Source organism: Megascapheus bottae, chromosome 3 (genome assembly GCF_031878675.1).
Source record: "Megascapheus bottae isolate mThoBot1 chromosome 3, mThoBot2.hap1, whole genome shotgun sequence".
NCBI lineage: Eukaryota > Metazoa > Chordata > Mammalia > Rodentia > Geomyidae > Megascapheus > Megascapheus bottae.
This window is the reverse complement of record NC_143511.1, coordinates 3,250,607-3,267,032: the sequence shown is the minus strand read 5'-3', so window position 1 is coordinate 3,267,032 and position 16,426 is coordinate 3,250,607. Positions and strand designations below refer to the sequence as shown.

At 43.3% G+C, this 16,426-nt stretch overlaps 1 protein-coding gene and 1 pseudogene across 1 annotated transcript; one reads left to right on the top strand and one right to left on the bottom strand.

The window, feature by feature from the left end:
* The first annotated feature begins 945 nt into the window (after positions 1 to 945).
* LOC150064808 (proteasome activator complex subunit 3 pseudogene) lies at positions 946 to 1,698 on the top strand (annotated as a pseudogene).
* A 4,879-nt stretch (positions 1,699 to 6,577) lies between these two features.
* Positions 6,578 to 10,637, bottom strand: LOC150064807 (spermatogenesis-associated protein 31D3-like). Its single transcript, XM_090329100.1, has 3 exons — positions 10,438 to 10,637; positions 9,465 to 9,501; positions 6,578 to 8,388 (listed from the first exon to the last, which is right to left on the bottom strand). The coding sequence occupies exons 1-3, from the start codon at positions 10,618 to 10,620 to the stop codon at positions 6,578 to 6,580; spliced, it is 2,031 nt and encodes a 676-aa protein (XP_090185226.1). The 5' UTR covers positions 10,621 to 10,637.
* Positions 10,638 to 16,426: the final 5,789 nt, after the last annotated feature.

The following is a 16,426-nucleotide window of genomic DNA, read 5'->3' as shown; positions in this document are numbered from 1 at the left end:
AAACCTTTAGGATAAAGGAAACAAGTATAAGAGCATAGCATATGAAATAGTAGAAAAATAATAAAGTTAATTTAATCTAGAATTGAAAATTTTGACTAATATTGGAAATAGAAAAAATGAGATAACGGGGAAGAATGTCAAACTATATCACCACAGAAAACAGATTATTCCGTTTTTCTTTTGGAGATATGTCTAAAATTAAGGCATAAACTGACTTACATAAAAATAAAGGACCCTAAAAACCAACAATAGGGGAATTGATTCTAAAATGGATATTGAGGTCCTCCAAAATGTCCCCACTTCCTCTTCTGAGGAGGAGCATATTCATATAATCTGCACTTTTTTGGAGTCCTAGGAGTCAGAATGGTAGGGTCAATGGCAAAACTCCGGAGATAAAGATATATTGAGAGGAAATAGCAGAAATCTTTTACTTTGACACACCCATAATTAGGAGGAAAAAATCATCCATAGATGACTTGCCAGAAATCTTTACAAGAAGGTCAAAGAATGCTTCTGAATCTCAGCATGTGACATATGACACATTCTTCAGCAATACTCGCTCCATTCCCAGACTCTTCCCCCTCCCAGCTCTGCGCACATTTATTGGGGGAAAGAATGAATTATTTTCAGGGAGGAAACTTGTCTGCCAAACACCACAGAATAGAATCAAAACCTTATGTGACAATCTAGCTGTGGTGATGTAACTTCCATCATGAGGGGCAAAAGCCAGGAAGGTGAGCTCAGGAGCGAGTATATAGCAGGCAGCCAGATGGAGAGACTGGGTAGACTGGGGTACAGGTGGACTGGGCAGATGGAGGCAAGAATGAACAAGCAGTGAAAAAGCCAGTGAGTGTGACCAGGTCCTGAGGGCAGCTGAGATACCTCAGGTTCCTCTGGTCCTCTTCCCCAGAGCCTCTGGTCTCTAGCAGAGTGTCCAGCTGGGCCATGGCCTCATCACTGAAGGTAGATCAGGAAGTGAAGCCCCAGGATGATTCTTTCAGAGTTTATCACAAGCCAGGTGGAAGACGTGGTGACAACTTTTCACAAAGTATTCAAACCTTAAAGAACCAATCCTAGACATCCATGACCAAACTCCTCTACTTAGACCTGATTCTCCCTGTTCCTGACCCCATTCTTCTCACCAATATCCACGATGGTTTGGATAGTCTCACTTATAGGAAGTGAAGTTCAGACAGATGTGAAGAGATATTCTAAGATATTTGTGATGTTCAATGGGATGTGAAAAGGCAACCAGCAGCTGGTGGACATTCTTGAGAAAATGAAACCTGAGATCTGGCTGCTTCCCCAGAAATGTAACACAGTCTAAATGTGTGTCCAGCTCTTCAGTCTCAGGATGGACAATGAGAACTACTTTGGGATATCTATTGAAGAAGAGACAAGTTGCGAAGCTAAAATGGATTGGGAATGAAGCTCCATTTCTGGGCCAGATTTCTAAACTGTAAGAGCCAAATTGTTTTCTAAAATACCTAAACATGCCCATGTGGAGAACTATCGCTACACTGTGGCAGAGACTGATGAGAAAAAAATGTCATCAGCCTTCAGTTTATCATATACAGAGCTGAGAAATCAGTATATAACTCTATAGGACATGATCCCCAAAATATCAAGAGGATAAAATGACCCAGAAGCAATAACAAAGTTATATTGTACCAAGTCCAGGGCCAGGGGACTCTGTGATTCTCCGTTCAAGACCAATATTGCCTTGGTTTGTGTATTACTATTGTGATGGGAACACTGGAAATAAAACCAGAGTTTAATGGAAGTCTTATCTAGTTCTGTGATGTGTGTTCTCTCTTCTCTTCCCTAGTGCCTCACACCCAGCCTGCCATAATTTCTGGAGAAATTAGAAAAATCTGCACACAGATGTTTCTGTGTGCAGAATTTTTAGTATGAGAATACTTTTTTCTCTCCTCCTTTGTCTTAAGCTTTGTGTTTTCTTCCTTTTGATGATTGGTTTTTTTTAAAAGTTGAGGAGCTAGGATGGCGGGGGAGCTAGAATGGCGGGGGTGGGAAAGACTATCTTACTTCTTGTGAGGCCGTTTCTTGTTTCTGTCCTTCCTGCCACAATTTCCCTGTTGACTTAGGGTTTCCAATCTATTTTAATCCCCCCTTGAACCTGATCTAACAAGGAACATGGAGGTCCTTCAGCTGTGTCCCTAGTTCGTTCTATAACTGGATTTTTCTCATTCATATGTATCTACATGTACATACTCATACAGATATGAGTATATATCTTCCTACTCCATTACCTAACCTATCCTCTTTCCTCACCACCATTTTCTTGCCCCAGTTCCTGTCAGAGATACAACTTTTGGCAGGTGATAGTTATCTTAGATTTCAGTTACCCAGGCAAAAGTTCTGGTCCCATCCTTCTTCCTGATATTGTAGCCACTTGGTGCCCAGGATAAGTTGGAAAAGAACCAATAGCTGAGAAGCAGAGGGCTGGGGAAGACCTTTTCCTCCTAGTCAAGGTCTTTTTGCCTTCTTCCAGGTCAGGTGAACAGAGGCAGGAGATGTTAGCCTGTGTGAGGTCCAGATGCTGCCGCTCCCATTATGCTTTCCTTTGGAAATATTTTTGTGCTTCCAAGAAAAGCAGTAATCAGTATATATGTGTATGTATGTACACTTATCGATGTGTCCATGTTTATGGTTAAAAAACTATAGGTCAAAACGGTTGGAAAGTTGACTCCTCTTGAATCTTCCAGGGATAGCACTGTTGCAGCTTTTATGTTAACCCTTCAGCTTTTTTATTTTTTCATGAGACTTGCTATCTGTGGTCAGCCTGCCAGTGGCTCAGTGTCTACTTATGACTTTCACTCATTTTTGCCTTCAATCCTATTTCCACCCAGGCTGCATCATTTTTGCTCCCAATATTCCATAGAAAAGGAATCTGGAGGCTTTCTTCCCAAGAGTATGCAAACCAATTGCACTTTAGTTTGGCGGAAGCCCTGCCTATCTTTCGGATCTCTTCTTCACTTCCATTAGGTATTGTTTCCCTTTTGATTGTTCTACTGCCCCTCTTTACCCTACAACCCATAGATCAAGACCCATAGTGTAAAGAAGTTATTAAAAAAATACACATTTTGACCTCTTTAAATAAAGTCAAGCTGTCTACTGGTTGCTGGTGGTTCACACTTGTAATCCTAGAAGCCAATCTGTGCAGGAAAGTCATGAGACTTTTTGGTGTGTGTGTGGGGGAGATCATGGGGCTTGAACTCAGGGCCTTGGTGATATTCCTGAGATTTTCCTTTTTATTGTCTGGGTAATGTATAAAGGGGTTACAGTTACATTCACCAGGTAGTAGGTGCATTACTACTCACACATTGATACCCTTTCTCATGTTTTTGTCCCCATTTCCCTCCCTCTGTCCCCTCCCAATCCTCTTGTTTTCTCCCCTGCCCTTTCCTATTTCAAATAAACAAACTTGTATACAATGTACTAGGTAACAAAGTCAGAAAGAATAACAATTCCTGAGATTTTTTTGTTTGAGGCTAATACTCTTATCATTTTGAGCCACAGCTCTACTTCTGGTTTTCTGGTCGTTAATTGGAGATACAAGTCTTAAATTTTCTTGCCTGGGCTGGCTTTGAACTATCTTCTCAGATCTCAGCTTCTTGAGTATCTAGGTACAGAAACAAGCCAGCTCCATGAGACTCTTATCTCTAATTAACTACCAAAAAAAGCCAGAAATGTAGCTGTGACTCTAATGGAACACTAGCCTTCAGGAAAAGTTTAAGGACATTGCTCAGGCCCTGAGTTTAAGCCCCAGAAACAACACACACACACACACACACACACACACACACACACACACACACACACAGAGAGTAAAGTTGTTCTGAAACACATACTTGCATTTAATCCCTTGTACAGATATGCTAATTCTTCCCTACTATATCGGAAGATGGAAAATAAGCTTTATTAGGTAGGGAAGGAGATTTTTGGAATCTAGTCATTGATATCTCAGCAAGGGCTCCAACAATCAACTCATCAAAGACAACAGAGAAAATCAGTAAGAACAAACTGCTCCCTAGTCCTAAGTACCAGCCATGAGTTACACAAAACTCATATGCACAAGATGCAAAAGACAGAACTACTGTCAGAACATTTATTGCAGGTGAAAATAAGGCAATGTGTTGAAGGTTTATTGGGGGAAAGGAAATGAATTACGTTGAGGGAGGAGAACTTTTGTCCCGGAGAATGATGAAGATTTTCTCTTTCAATAGGGAAACATTTTCCAACACACTGCCATTAGGAATGGAAGGGGCAGCCGGAGGCACCTGATGCATTTGACGTTTGCAGGTGGGTCTGCCATGGAGTACTGGCTCCCTGTGTGCCATGGCTGTGAGATGCCTGTGGTTAGCAAATAGCACATTTGTTGGCTCTCCATGCCAGCCTGTGCCCTTCCTGTTCTTCTCAAGGTTACTCTGACCAGGACAAGCAGCTTCTTGCATCCTGGACTTGACACATGACACGCTAGTGCAGGAAGCTTTCTTGTTGAGGTTCTGGCCCTGAATATGATCTGTCTGGGTTTGCTTTTCTGCCTTCTGTTGAGTTTTCCCAGACTTCACGGAAGACAAAAAGGGTCCTGGGGAGCACGTAGTATCTACTCCATGCCTCTGCACTCCTTTCACCCCTGGGACTTTCCCAGTGTCTCTGGGGACTTTCTGATGTTCAGTGTTGGCCGGAATAGCAGCTCTCCCTTTACCTAGGCTTCTGGCTTGCACAGATGGAGAACTGCCCTTTCCCAGGGAACTTTGTCCTTTACTGTTTTTACCTGTACTAAGCCACTGAAAAAACTGCTTCATGTGGGTTCTGAAGCGGTTTTCATGAGGAGGCCGTACCTTCTGTGACAGTGGGTGGGAGGATTTTGTCCCAGGCCTCTCCTTTGCTTTCTCTTGGGGATGCTGGGTCTGCTTTCTGGGTTGTGATGGTGCCAGCCCTGTATCTCCTCCACCAAAGTCCCTTGATTTGGGTGTTGCAGGGCTCATGCCCTTCTTAACTTGTGGCAAATTCTTGCCTCGGCTCTTGTGGAGGTCACTGGTGGTGCAAGGCTTCTGTGCCTGCTCCCTGCTGATCTTTGACTTGTCCTGTAGAGCATGTAGCACATGGGAAGTTGCCACATCCCCACTGGAATCACCAGAGTCAAAAGTAAACAAACTCGGGTTTTTCAAGGTATCTGACTCCAGAGGCTGGTCATCCTGAAGACCCTGGGCCTTTCCTTTCTTTCTGCTCTCCATTTTCAATTTCAACTCATCAAAAAGTTGATATTTTAAGTCTGGGAGATCAGGACCACGGGGACCCAATGTTCCCTTTAAGGGACATTGAGTAGTCAGTGCCGTTTCCACGTTTCTCATATCAACATCTGTCCTTAGGGAGCTCTTGCACTTGCTGACCTTTAAGGTGGTACTGGCTTGTGATTGATAAAAACAGAGATCCTCCACCTTAGATAGCTCCCTAGATTTTTCTGTGCTAGCCATGGAAATATTTCCCAACCTCATGCTTTTTTCCTGAGGTGGTTTTACCCTTTTATCAGAAATTTCTCTCTTACTCAGTGGCTCAGATACAGCTTCAGTTGACCTTATTTTTACTTTCTGAATGGCTTTGTTGGTGATGTTTTGTGTTTGGCAAAGCAAAGGATCATTTCTATCCATTTTGTGAAGATCTACAGGATCATGCTTCATATCACGGAGTGGTTGGGATCCTTCCTCTTGTTTATTTTCAGGTAAGGCATCAGGATCAGGAAAATCTACAACACGGAGTGGTTGGGATCCTTCCTCTTGTTTATTTTCAGGTAAGGCATCAGGATCAGGAAAATCTACGACGTAGGTTGAATTTGTTGATCTTATCTTCTCTTCACTATCAAAATTTTTGCTAAGAGGCTGAGAGAAACTAAGTTGAGAATCCTCCCCAGAAATGGAACTGGATGGGGAGGGAAGTTTCAAGTTGGAACAGGCCTGGTATGGATTTTCTTTTTCATTAACAATTTCTACGGTTTCCCGGATTTTCTGGAGAAGACCATGCATCATCTTCATATAGAAAAACTTAATACGGTCTTCCAAAATAGTTTGCTTGCTGGAATCATGGAAGGAAATGTTGGGGGGTATGCTCAGGCTGCTCTCCACCCCCATTAACGGTTCCATTGCCATCTGTTTCATTTGGCTAGGGGATTTTTCCCGGGAGGGAAATTGCATGTTGTTGAACATCAGTGAACCAGTTGCAGTGCCAGGAATCTGACCTTTACTGATTTCTGCAAATTTCTTGTCCCAGTGTTTTTCCAGGGCATTTTTGAGTTGTTTATGACTCAGTGAGGTATTTACAGTATTCCTTGACATACTCTCTGTGTAACTTTCTGGGCTTGACTCTGAGTCAGATCCTGAACTACTATGAGAATCACCCTCTGAATCACTGGATAGATGGTCTGTGGGGCCAATCTCTGGACTGTATCCCTGTTCCTTCCCCACTTCCTCTTCTAGCAGAGGTATTTCTGAGTTCTTCTCGTCAACGCTTTCCGGTTCAATCGATTCAAAGTTTGGATGTGTGCTGCTCTGACATTTCAGGGAGGAAACCATGAGAGTCCCTGACTGCTCTTAGACTCAGAGCTCTGGGGAATGTCTGCCCTAGAGCCCTGGGGAATGTCTGTCCTAGGACTTATCCATGACAGAGACTCTTGGATCCTGTGTGGCAGGCCCCAGCGGTGCTGGATGAGCCTCTTTCGAAGGTGATGCTCTAGTTTTTGCCGCAGTTCACTGGTGAGGGGGAAATCACCAGGAAGGATGGACACTGTAACATTGGCCTGAGAATATTGTCTGGCCAATGAAAGTTGTGGAGCTGGAGAACAAAAGTCTTCCTGAGATCCCCGGACCACAGAGGGTAAACCCCACACATTCTCTTGCTTTTTCCGCAGTATATTATGTTCCATGTGATGAATTTCAGAGGTTGTAAGGATCTGTGTCTCACTCTGTGGTCCATGAAAACAGACTCCACAGGCCCTAACCTGGGGTAAGAGAGAAGGTGGTAGGACTGGAAGTGGAGATTGAAACTGGGCCTGGGCCTGGGCCTGGGACATTGGAAGATCTTGGCACAAGGTTTCAGGTAAGACTTGAGACTGGATATCAGATAATGGCAAAGGTTTAGGGTTAGGGAAGATGGGGGATTCATGGGCTGTGGCGACGTTGGAGATTATATTAAAGAAGACAAGTTTTAGGGTACAGTCACCTAAGGCAACAACAGCAGGGCTCAGGGACTCACTGTGTAGTGATGGGAGGCCCCAGAAGTGCTTAGCAGATGATTTTTGTCGTGAGTGGTCCTCATAGGGATTTGGACCTGGGACCTGCACGTACTTGTGTAGCTCCTCTTGCTTGCCTTTGGCCATCCCAAATGGAAGGGAAACTGCCAGGTCCTGCTCCTCAGCAACAGACCCTAACACTTTCCCTACAGAACTCAATAGCGTATCATGTTTTGAAAAGGAAGCAATTTTGTTTTCCCTTTCTTTCCACATCAATAAGCCTTCTCTCTTCTTAATTTGTGATTCCAGGAATTTAAGGACATCAAGTCCAACAAATGAGAGGTTACAAGGTTCTACATAGTAGGTTGGAGTGCTATCTCCTGCAGAGGCCTCAGAAGAATGAAGGTCAAGACAATTCTGCCTGGCCTTATGTTCTACCAAATCGGAAGAGAGTGTGTTTTTCACAATAGGCTCACTGCAGGAGAATCCTGACACCTCTAAGCTGGAAGAGTTAGGGTCTCTCATTGTTGAGTCACAGGTGGACAACCTATCAGGGCTGTCCACAGTAGACAAAGGGCAAACTTGTTGGAGAACAAGTTCTCCTCCCTGAGTAGGATGTGCTAGGGGAGGGGAAATTAAGGCAAGTTGCTCAGATGGTGAGGGGTCCACTGGGAATTTGATCTCTGTCTGAGAAATTGGTTTGGATGGTTCAGACTCTTCCAGTGGTGAGGATGAACTGAAGTCCTTCAAGGGAATGTCTTGGTTTGGTGAGGGTACAGAAAAGGTAGGCGTAGGGGCTCGGATTGGTTGTTCTGAAGGAATTGCTGAAAGAGCAGTAGTCAGAGATGATGACTTTTTCATGGGAGCTGGGGAAGCGGATGGGGACAGAGCACATGCAGTTTCCTTCAGGTATGCCTGGGAGAGCAGACGACTGACCTCAGCAGTTGTTCTGTTGCATACCTCACAGAAAGGGTCAGGGCAGAGCAGTTGCCGAAAGTGGGTGGTATCATGTTGTAGGTTCAGGGGGCTGCAGGAGACAGAAGGGACCAAGCTGTATCTATGATTAGCACAAGGATGAGCGGGCCCACTGACCCCGTGGTTGTTGGGCTGCCGGCTACTTTCTTCATGTTCTCTAACATCTAGGACCTCTCAACACAGACTAGAGCTTCTCCCCAGAACCTTCCTTCACATACCTTTTCTGGCTATCCCTCCCATGACTGAGATGGGTGGCACTTCATCCCCAGGACACAGAGATCAGAATAGAATGGGAAATCATAATCACCTTTTCAGAATAGAAAGAAGCTTCCTCCCTTCCTCTACTTCTTCCCGGTGACTTCTCCGATCTGGAAAACCAGGACAATGGATTACATGTAACAAAAGTAGGAACATAAGAATCCTATCAATCTCTAGGATATAAATGCTAAAATCCCCAAATATGAGTAGACAAAGTCAAATGATCAGTTTCCTTCATTAAGAAGGTTCATATGAAGCTAGCATCATGTATAAAATACCTTCTACCTCATCCCATGTGATGCACAAATCCACCATGTGAAGCCCTGCAGCCAGTGGTTACCTCAGACATAAATCTGAGCACCCAGGAGTAATGCTCTCCACAATGCCTGCACACTGAAGTTGTGGCTTGACATATCACCTGGCCCCCTAGTGAGCAGAACCCACTGCCTGGGTGTAGAACTGCCTCATGCTCATGGTTGGCAGAGTATGGACTCTGAGCTGTGTGTCTGGTCTGCCTTTCTGTGAGCCTCTCCTTGGAGGGCTCATTTTCTGAGAGAAACCTAGTAGCCTAGTAGCTAATGTCTGAGGAACTATGAGAACAAGAGAATGACAAAAGGCATTTTTTAAATGTTTATTAACACTGAGGTTTTACATCATATTTCAAATGTCATGTTGTATAAACAAGTATGCAAAAAAGGAATCTCTACATGCAACCACTGACACATAAATTTAGGAACATAATTAAATTAAGCTGAGTGTTTTTTATGGCATAGATATGTCTATAGAATATATATCCCATCATAAACTTGTATGTCTATCTAGACATATTTATATCTCCAAATTCATGTCAATGAGCTGGAGTATGTTAGTATTGAGTCATGCATTATTTGGATCTAATATCCATATTGAAAGAGACGGTGCACCCTCTGTTCTGACAAAAATCATTTTTGGTGAGCTTAAATCAGATAGGAAAACAACGTACCTCGAAATGCTCTCCTCCTCTTCCTCTTCATTATTCCCTGTCATTGAGAGCAAAAAGAAAAGAATGAGGTCTCAGGACTTATTTCTATTGCTCCTCTTTGTAGCGATTTCTGCTAAGCATTATTCAATAATAAGATGTCTCCACATTAAATTCAGATTTGATTCTTCTTTTTATTTTTTTATTATTTTTTCGCCAGTTGTAGGGCTTGAACTCAGGGCCTGAGCACTGTCCTTGGACATTTCTCAAGGTTAGTACTCTACCATTTGAGCTACAGCACCATTTCCAGCTTTTTTCCACATAGTGGTACCAAGGAATCGAACCTGGGCCTTCATGCATGCTAGGCAAGCACTCTACCACTAGGCCAAATTCCAGGCCCTGATTCTTCCTTTTATTAGCTTCTAAAGATGATCAAGTATGTTTACTTTGTCTTCTTAAAGAAGGTCTTATCACTGGGGTTTTGGGCTAGAGGTCCTCTGCTAGAGGAGGGCATAGAATCTGCAGCCAACAGCCACACTGCACTCCCCACACTGTACTCCCCCTCAGAGGATTCTGAACTGTGGGCATAACTCAGGTGCCAGGCTCTGCTCAGAGGATCTCAAGAGGTCAGCGCTGCTCTCGTGACCATCTCAACAGGAGGAAAAGCCTGGTGATGGTACAGGGGCACCCAGGAGCAAATGTTAGGAGCCACTGTTCTTCACATCACTAAACAAATGAGAGCCACAGTGTCACCATGTAAGCCCTTTCTCTAAGACCCTCCAACACAGAGAGGTGGTCTATGGATTTCAGATGGAAACTTTAATCCTCCGTAAGTCCTCCATGCCAGGCAGCACGCCCTATGACATGGGTGCTCTGTCTTCTTTTCGGACTTTCTCTTAGATCTCTGTAAGATAGACTGACTCATTCATTCAGTGATGTCAAGCTAGAGATGGGAAACCCAAAAGAATCTCTGGGGGATTCTCTCATATTTCCTTACCTGTTGGATGTCCTTTTTCAGGAGTTTTGGTGATGGAGGTTTCAATAACCGGTAGCACAGACATAGGAGTAGAAACCACAAGGCACTTAGAAAGGTGAACCTGGGGTCTCCATTTAAGAGAAGTGAGCCAAAGCTCAGCCATGACTCAATATGACTCTTCAGAAAAGAGAAACCATTTTCCATGTTCTGGATCTTATGGCTGCCTGAGGCATCTGAGCCCCTACAGGGCAGGGGCTCATCAATACCCCCTGGGCTGCATCACAGTGCAAGGCAGAGTCACAGAGGCTTCTGAGGGTGGGGGAGGGGCAGTGTGAAGAGGGATTGCCCACAGCTCCGCCCTCCCTTGCTATTTGCCAGTTGACCACTAGGGGGCAACCCTGTCATATATTCCGAATCATTTCCCCAGGAGGAATCTAGTTAATTTTGTCTGACCTGGTATATGCAAGTCCTGAAAGTGGAGTTTATGGAAATAGAAATGGCTCCCACAGAGCCCTGTGAGTCTTCTCTGTTACTGGATGATCTGATGGGATTTCAGGACTGATATGGAGACCCGGGATCTTGCTGGCCAGGTCCCGAGGGCCTCATAAGCTGTATCTGCCTACTTCAGGAGGCAATATGAGACTCTATTACAGAGCTATAATTATCAAAACAGCTTGGTACTGGCACAAGAGCAGGCCTGTAGACCAATGGAATAGAACTGAGGACCCAGATATTAAACCACAGACCTATGGCCACCTCATCTTTGACAAGGGAGCCAAAAAAATAGAAGGGAAGAAAGACAGCCTCTTCAACAAGTGGCGCTGGCAGAACTGGTTAAGCACCTACAGAAAACTAAAGTTGGATCCTTCTTTGTCACCCTGCACTAGAATTAACTCCAAATGGATCAAAGACCTCGAGGTAAAAGCCAACACACTGAAAACTTTACAAGAATTAATAGGAGGCACACTAGGCCTCCTTGGCACAGGGCGAAACTTTCTCAATAAGAACCAAGAAACACAACAAATCAGAGAAAGGCTGGATAAGTGGGACTGCATTAAACTTCTGTATAACAAAGGACATAGCTAATAAATTAACTAGAAAGCCTACAGAGTGGGAGAAGATCTTCACTAACCATACAATGGACAAAGGGCTCACATCTAAAATATATCAACAGCTCAAAAAAATTGAATCACTCCAAAACTAATCTCCAAAGTAACAACCATCCATTAAAAGATGGGCCAAAGACTTAAAGAGAGTCTTCTCTGAAGAAACAATAATGGTCTATAGACACATGAAGAAATGCTAGAATATCTCTGGCCATAAAAGAAATGCAAATCAAAACAACTCTAAGATTCCACCTCACTCCAGTTAGAATGGCCAGGATCAAGGAAACTAATAACAACAGATGCTGGAGGGGATGTGGCCAGGAGGGATCACTACCACACGGTTGGTGGGAGTGCAAACTCATTCAACCACTATGGAAAGTGGTATGGCAGTTCCTCACAAGACTAAACATAGAGTTTCCCTATGACACAGCAATTCCACTACTTGGCATTTACCCAATCATCCACAAACAAGGGCATACTAAATCCACTAGCTCAATGATGTTCATTGCAGCACTATTTGGAACCAACCCAGATGTCCCTCAGCTGATGAGTGAATCAACAAGATGTGCTATTTATACAGAATGGAATTCTATGCTGCTGTCAAAAAGAACGACATCGCCCCATTTGCAAGGAAATGGAAAGGCTTAGAAAAAATCATATTAAGTGAAGTAAGCCAGACTCAAAGGAACATAGGCCCAATAGTCTCCGTCATTTGTCATAATCAATAGAAACTTTGGGCTCTCCTAGCAGAGATTTACAACAGAACAAAACCTAGAGACCTTAGGTCAAATAGTATGACACTAAATGTAAAGACCTCTGGGATAAGGAAACAAAAGCCATATAATGAGTGATTGTTGTCCGTAATGTACGATGTTAGTGCTCATCTCTTTTGCCATCCCTTGGTTATCTCGTATTGTTACAATATTTCACCTTGTTATCTGATATAATATACTTAATTGGTTATTTGAAATTGGATAGTGACGGGGGGGAATCAAGATGCGTGGTGGGGGGAGTGGGAGAGGGTGGGTGGGAAATGGGGACCATGTCATGAGAAAAGGTATCAATGTTTGTGAAGTTATGCACCTTCTTCTGGTGAATATAATGTAACCCTCCTATTAATCACAATAAAAATTATTTAAGAAAAAGCTGTCCAACTATCCAAAGTGATTATTTGTACTATTTTCTATGCTCATCATCAACATGTGTGTTCTGTATTTTTCTCTGCTACAGTGGGATGATCACACCTTCATGGTTTCAGTATGTACTAGTTGGCACCACAGCTTTGGGGCCTGTAACAATACAGGACAACCTAGTGGAAGTGAGCCTGCTAACTCCCAGCAGCTGTGTGACAACGACAGAGAGGGAAGGGTGCCCCAGTATCTCCTGCATGGGCACACCCCAATAACATAACATCCTTCCACCAAGCCCATATCTCAAGGATCCCACCCCATTCCACTAGCACCTTAAGTCTTTGTGGGATACTCATCCCAGTCTAGCACCTGTGATCTTAACAAGAGCCTCCCCTAATGACTACTGATGCTACATCTTTCCATGTCCTAATTTAGCAATCATATGCCATATCGCATAAAGCGACTGTTCAAAAAAGCACTAGTTCAAAAAAGTAAGATGGGGCTCATCTCCTAGTATGCACATACTAGGCAGCTTCTTCACCACCGAGCCCCAACTTCTGCCTTTTCTAATCTGGCCTCAGCAAGTGCTTAGGGCCTCAATCCACAATACCAGAGAAAAGAAATCCTTATTCACTTTTGGTACACATGTTCATCCAGGTACACAGATGTAGACATATTGCCGATACGTTCTCTATAGTCTGTCCTTTTGTTAGCTCCCTTTGAAAGCAAACTAAAGTCCAATGCATTCTATTTTTCCCAAATATAATTAATTCATGCTCTATGTCCTTGACAAACTTCAGCTTTCAGAATTCTGGCTTTTCTCTATAGCCCACATGCCATTTGGAGTTTATTTGGTGTGGAAGCTGCAGTTTGGCCTCATCTCCTTCCACACAGATGTTCTGTGTTGTACCACCTTTTGGAGTGATCCTCGATCTTTCACTGAATTATTACACTTTGGATTTAAAAAGAATTCTTCAACTACTTCTGAATTTTCCATTCTGTTGTATGCATTTACCTGTCATTGTCCCTAGCACTTTGTAACATTTCTTGAATTTCATCCTTTTCAAAATTACCCTGTCCATTCCAGGTCTTACACACATCTATAGAAACTTTAGAAATTAGTTTGCTAATTTCTAAAATCCTGATAGGACATGGCATGCCAGGATACCCTGGCAGTTCACTCCATGAATGTGGTGCCTGTAATACCTTCGAGGCAGATCTAGTCTGTGCACAGCTGCTAAAACTCTTGAGATCCCCAGTGGTATTTGGTGTGTGTTGCTGCTGAGCTAGCTGATGAGCCCATAGAAACCTCAGTTTGGGGCTTGTACCCAGAAAGCCAAAAGCTGCATCAAAAGTTTGGGGCTTTCAAATAATGAGTGATTGTTGTCCTTAATGTACTATGTTATCCCTCATCTCTTGCTGTCCCTTGGTTATCTCATATTGTTACAGCATTTTACCTTAATATCTGATATATTGTATATATGCTTATTTGGTTATTTGAAATCGGATAGGGAAGGGGAGGAAACAAGATGAGGGGCAGGGGTGGGGGAAGGGAAATGGGGACCAAGACATGAGAAAGGGTATCAATGTTTGTGAAGTAATGTACCTTCCATCTCGTGAATATAATGTAACCCTTCTAATAATTACAATAAAAGATATATGGGGGAAAAAGGTTGGGGCTTTGCACCTGGAGAAACAGAGGTCAAGGCAGTGTTGATCATCAGTGGCGAATCATGTAACTGCTCAGGCCTACATGATAAAGTCACGGTGAAAAAAAAAAAACCAGGGTTTCACAGCACTCCGACAGGGCTCTGAGATAAAGGAGAGTACTGACAAAGGAGTTGCTATTGATTGAATCAGTTTATGAATACATTCCATCTTGATCAATGCCATCCCTTTCAACATTCTCACCACCCTTCCCAGTCCACCAACCCCTCTTTCCCTTACATGTTTTATGAATTAATTTTTTTTGCCATGTAACAAACAATGCATCTTGATCTGGATCACCATTTCAACAGCTTCTTTCAACCCATCCCCTTCCTTTAATTTGTACCTAATTTGTACCTATCAATCTACAAATACACTGGGTGGTAAGCAATGGGTTACAAATGAATTAACTTGAGTGTAATAGACTTTATGGAGAGCACAAATTATACAATTCCTTTAAAAGACTAAACCAAAGTCAACAAAGTACCAGGAAATGAGTACTTGCAAGAGGGGAAGAAGGAGCCAAGGAAAGAGGGATATTTCATGGTTTTGATGCTATTATAAACTGGATGTCCTTTCAGTGGCCTACTGCTATTATCTGGAAATGCAACCTATTTTGTCCATTGTCCCTGGTTCCGGTGACTCCGTTAACCTTGTTAATTAGTGCAAATAACTATTGATACCTGGAGAATTCCTTCATAATTTTGTATTCTCTAAATAGAGACACTTTTACATCTGGTCTGTCCTGACTTTCTTTCTCCTACCTGAATTCACAGGTGAGGATGCTCAGAACACTTTTGTCTCATCCTCAATGCCAGAGCAGCAGTCAGTCTTAAATTCAGTATTGTAGTCATTGTATGTTTTATAAAAAGAAAAAAAACCTTGTGGCTCACACCAGTAATCTTGGCTATGTAGGAGTCTGAGATCTAAGGATTGGAGGTTGAAATGAGGCTCTGTAAGAAGTCTGTGAAGCTATTATTTCCAATTAACCACTATAAGCAAAAATAAAGTGGAGGTTAAGTTGTACCAGCCTTGAACAAAAAAGCTAATAAAGGATAGTACCCAGGCCCTGAGTTCAGGCACAAGTACTGGGAATCAATCACGTATGGAGTTTCCCTTCTTTCCTATATGCTGAGATTTCAATGATAACGGAGTAGCCTTTTGCTTAAACTGTGATCTATGTGTATGTCCTTGCCTTATTCTACTAAAATAACTAATTTTCCTGTAGATCAGCAGCTGCAATCCTGTCCTAGATAAAGGGCCCTGTCTCATCTTTCCCAGGGACCTGTCTGTACTCTTCCTCAAGACCCCACATAACCTTCTTCAGCTAATAGCGCTCTCTGTTCTTCTACTTTCCATACTTGTCACTCTCCAGACAAACCACACCAGGAGACCAAGTTCATCATATGGCCACTGTCCATGTTTGCCCTACACTTGAAATCTTTCAGTAACACCCAAACCCCTGAAGATCAAAAGGGCCCCAAGCTAACACAAGGCCTCTGCTGTCCCATGTCACAGCACTCATATATACCCACTGCCATTCTCCACTGACTCTCAATGTCAAGCCCAAGCTCCCCCAAGCCACATGACCTTGGGTTCAGGATACATCACAGCCTGGGACAGTCATGAGAGGGACAGTCCAAAGCCTCTTCCTCGTGCTTTACTCTGACCCACTCACTTATCTGCCTCTACCTCCCCTAATCCTCTGGATTTCTTAGCTATCAGAAATCCAAATTGTAAAGATGACCATTGTCAATTGTGGGAAACAATGTTAGGTCAGAGTACAGTTCCCACCTTAGAGCTGAGGAAACAGAGCCCTCTAGGAAGTCAGAGCCTTGTCCACAGAGAAGAGCCACACTTCAATTATCTTTCTGCCCTGGACCCCAGAGACAAGGATCCCTAAAATGGGGAGGGAATGTGCTATGCCACTGTAGGCAGACTCCAGGACAAAGATCACTCACTCTAGTCAGCCGAACCTCTGAATTTAGCTGCAAGTCCCTTATGGGTAAGCAGTGGGGCTGAAGGAGGCCTACAAAAGGTGGCCACAAAACTTCCTTAAAAAGCCAC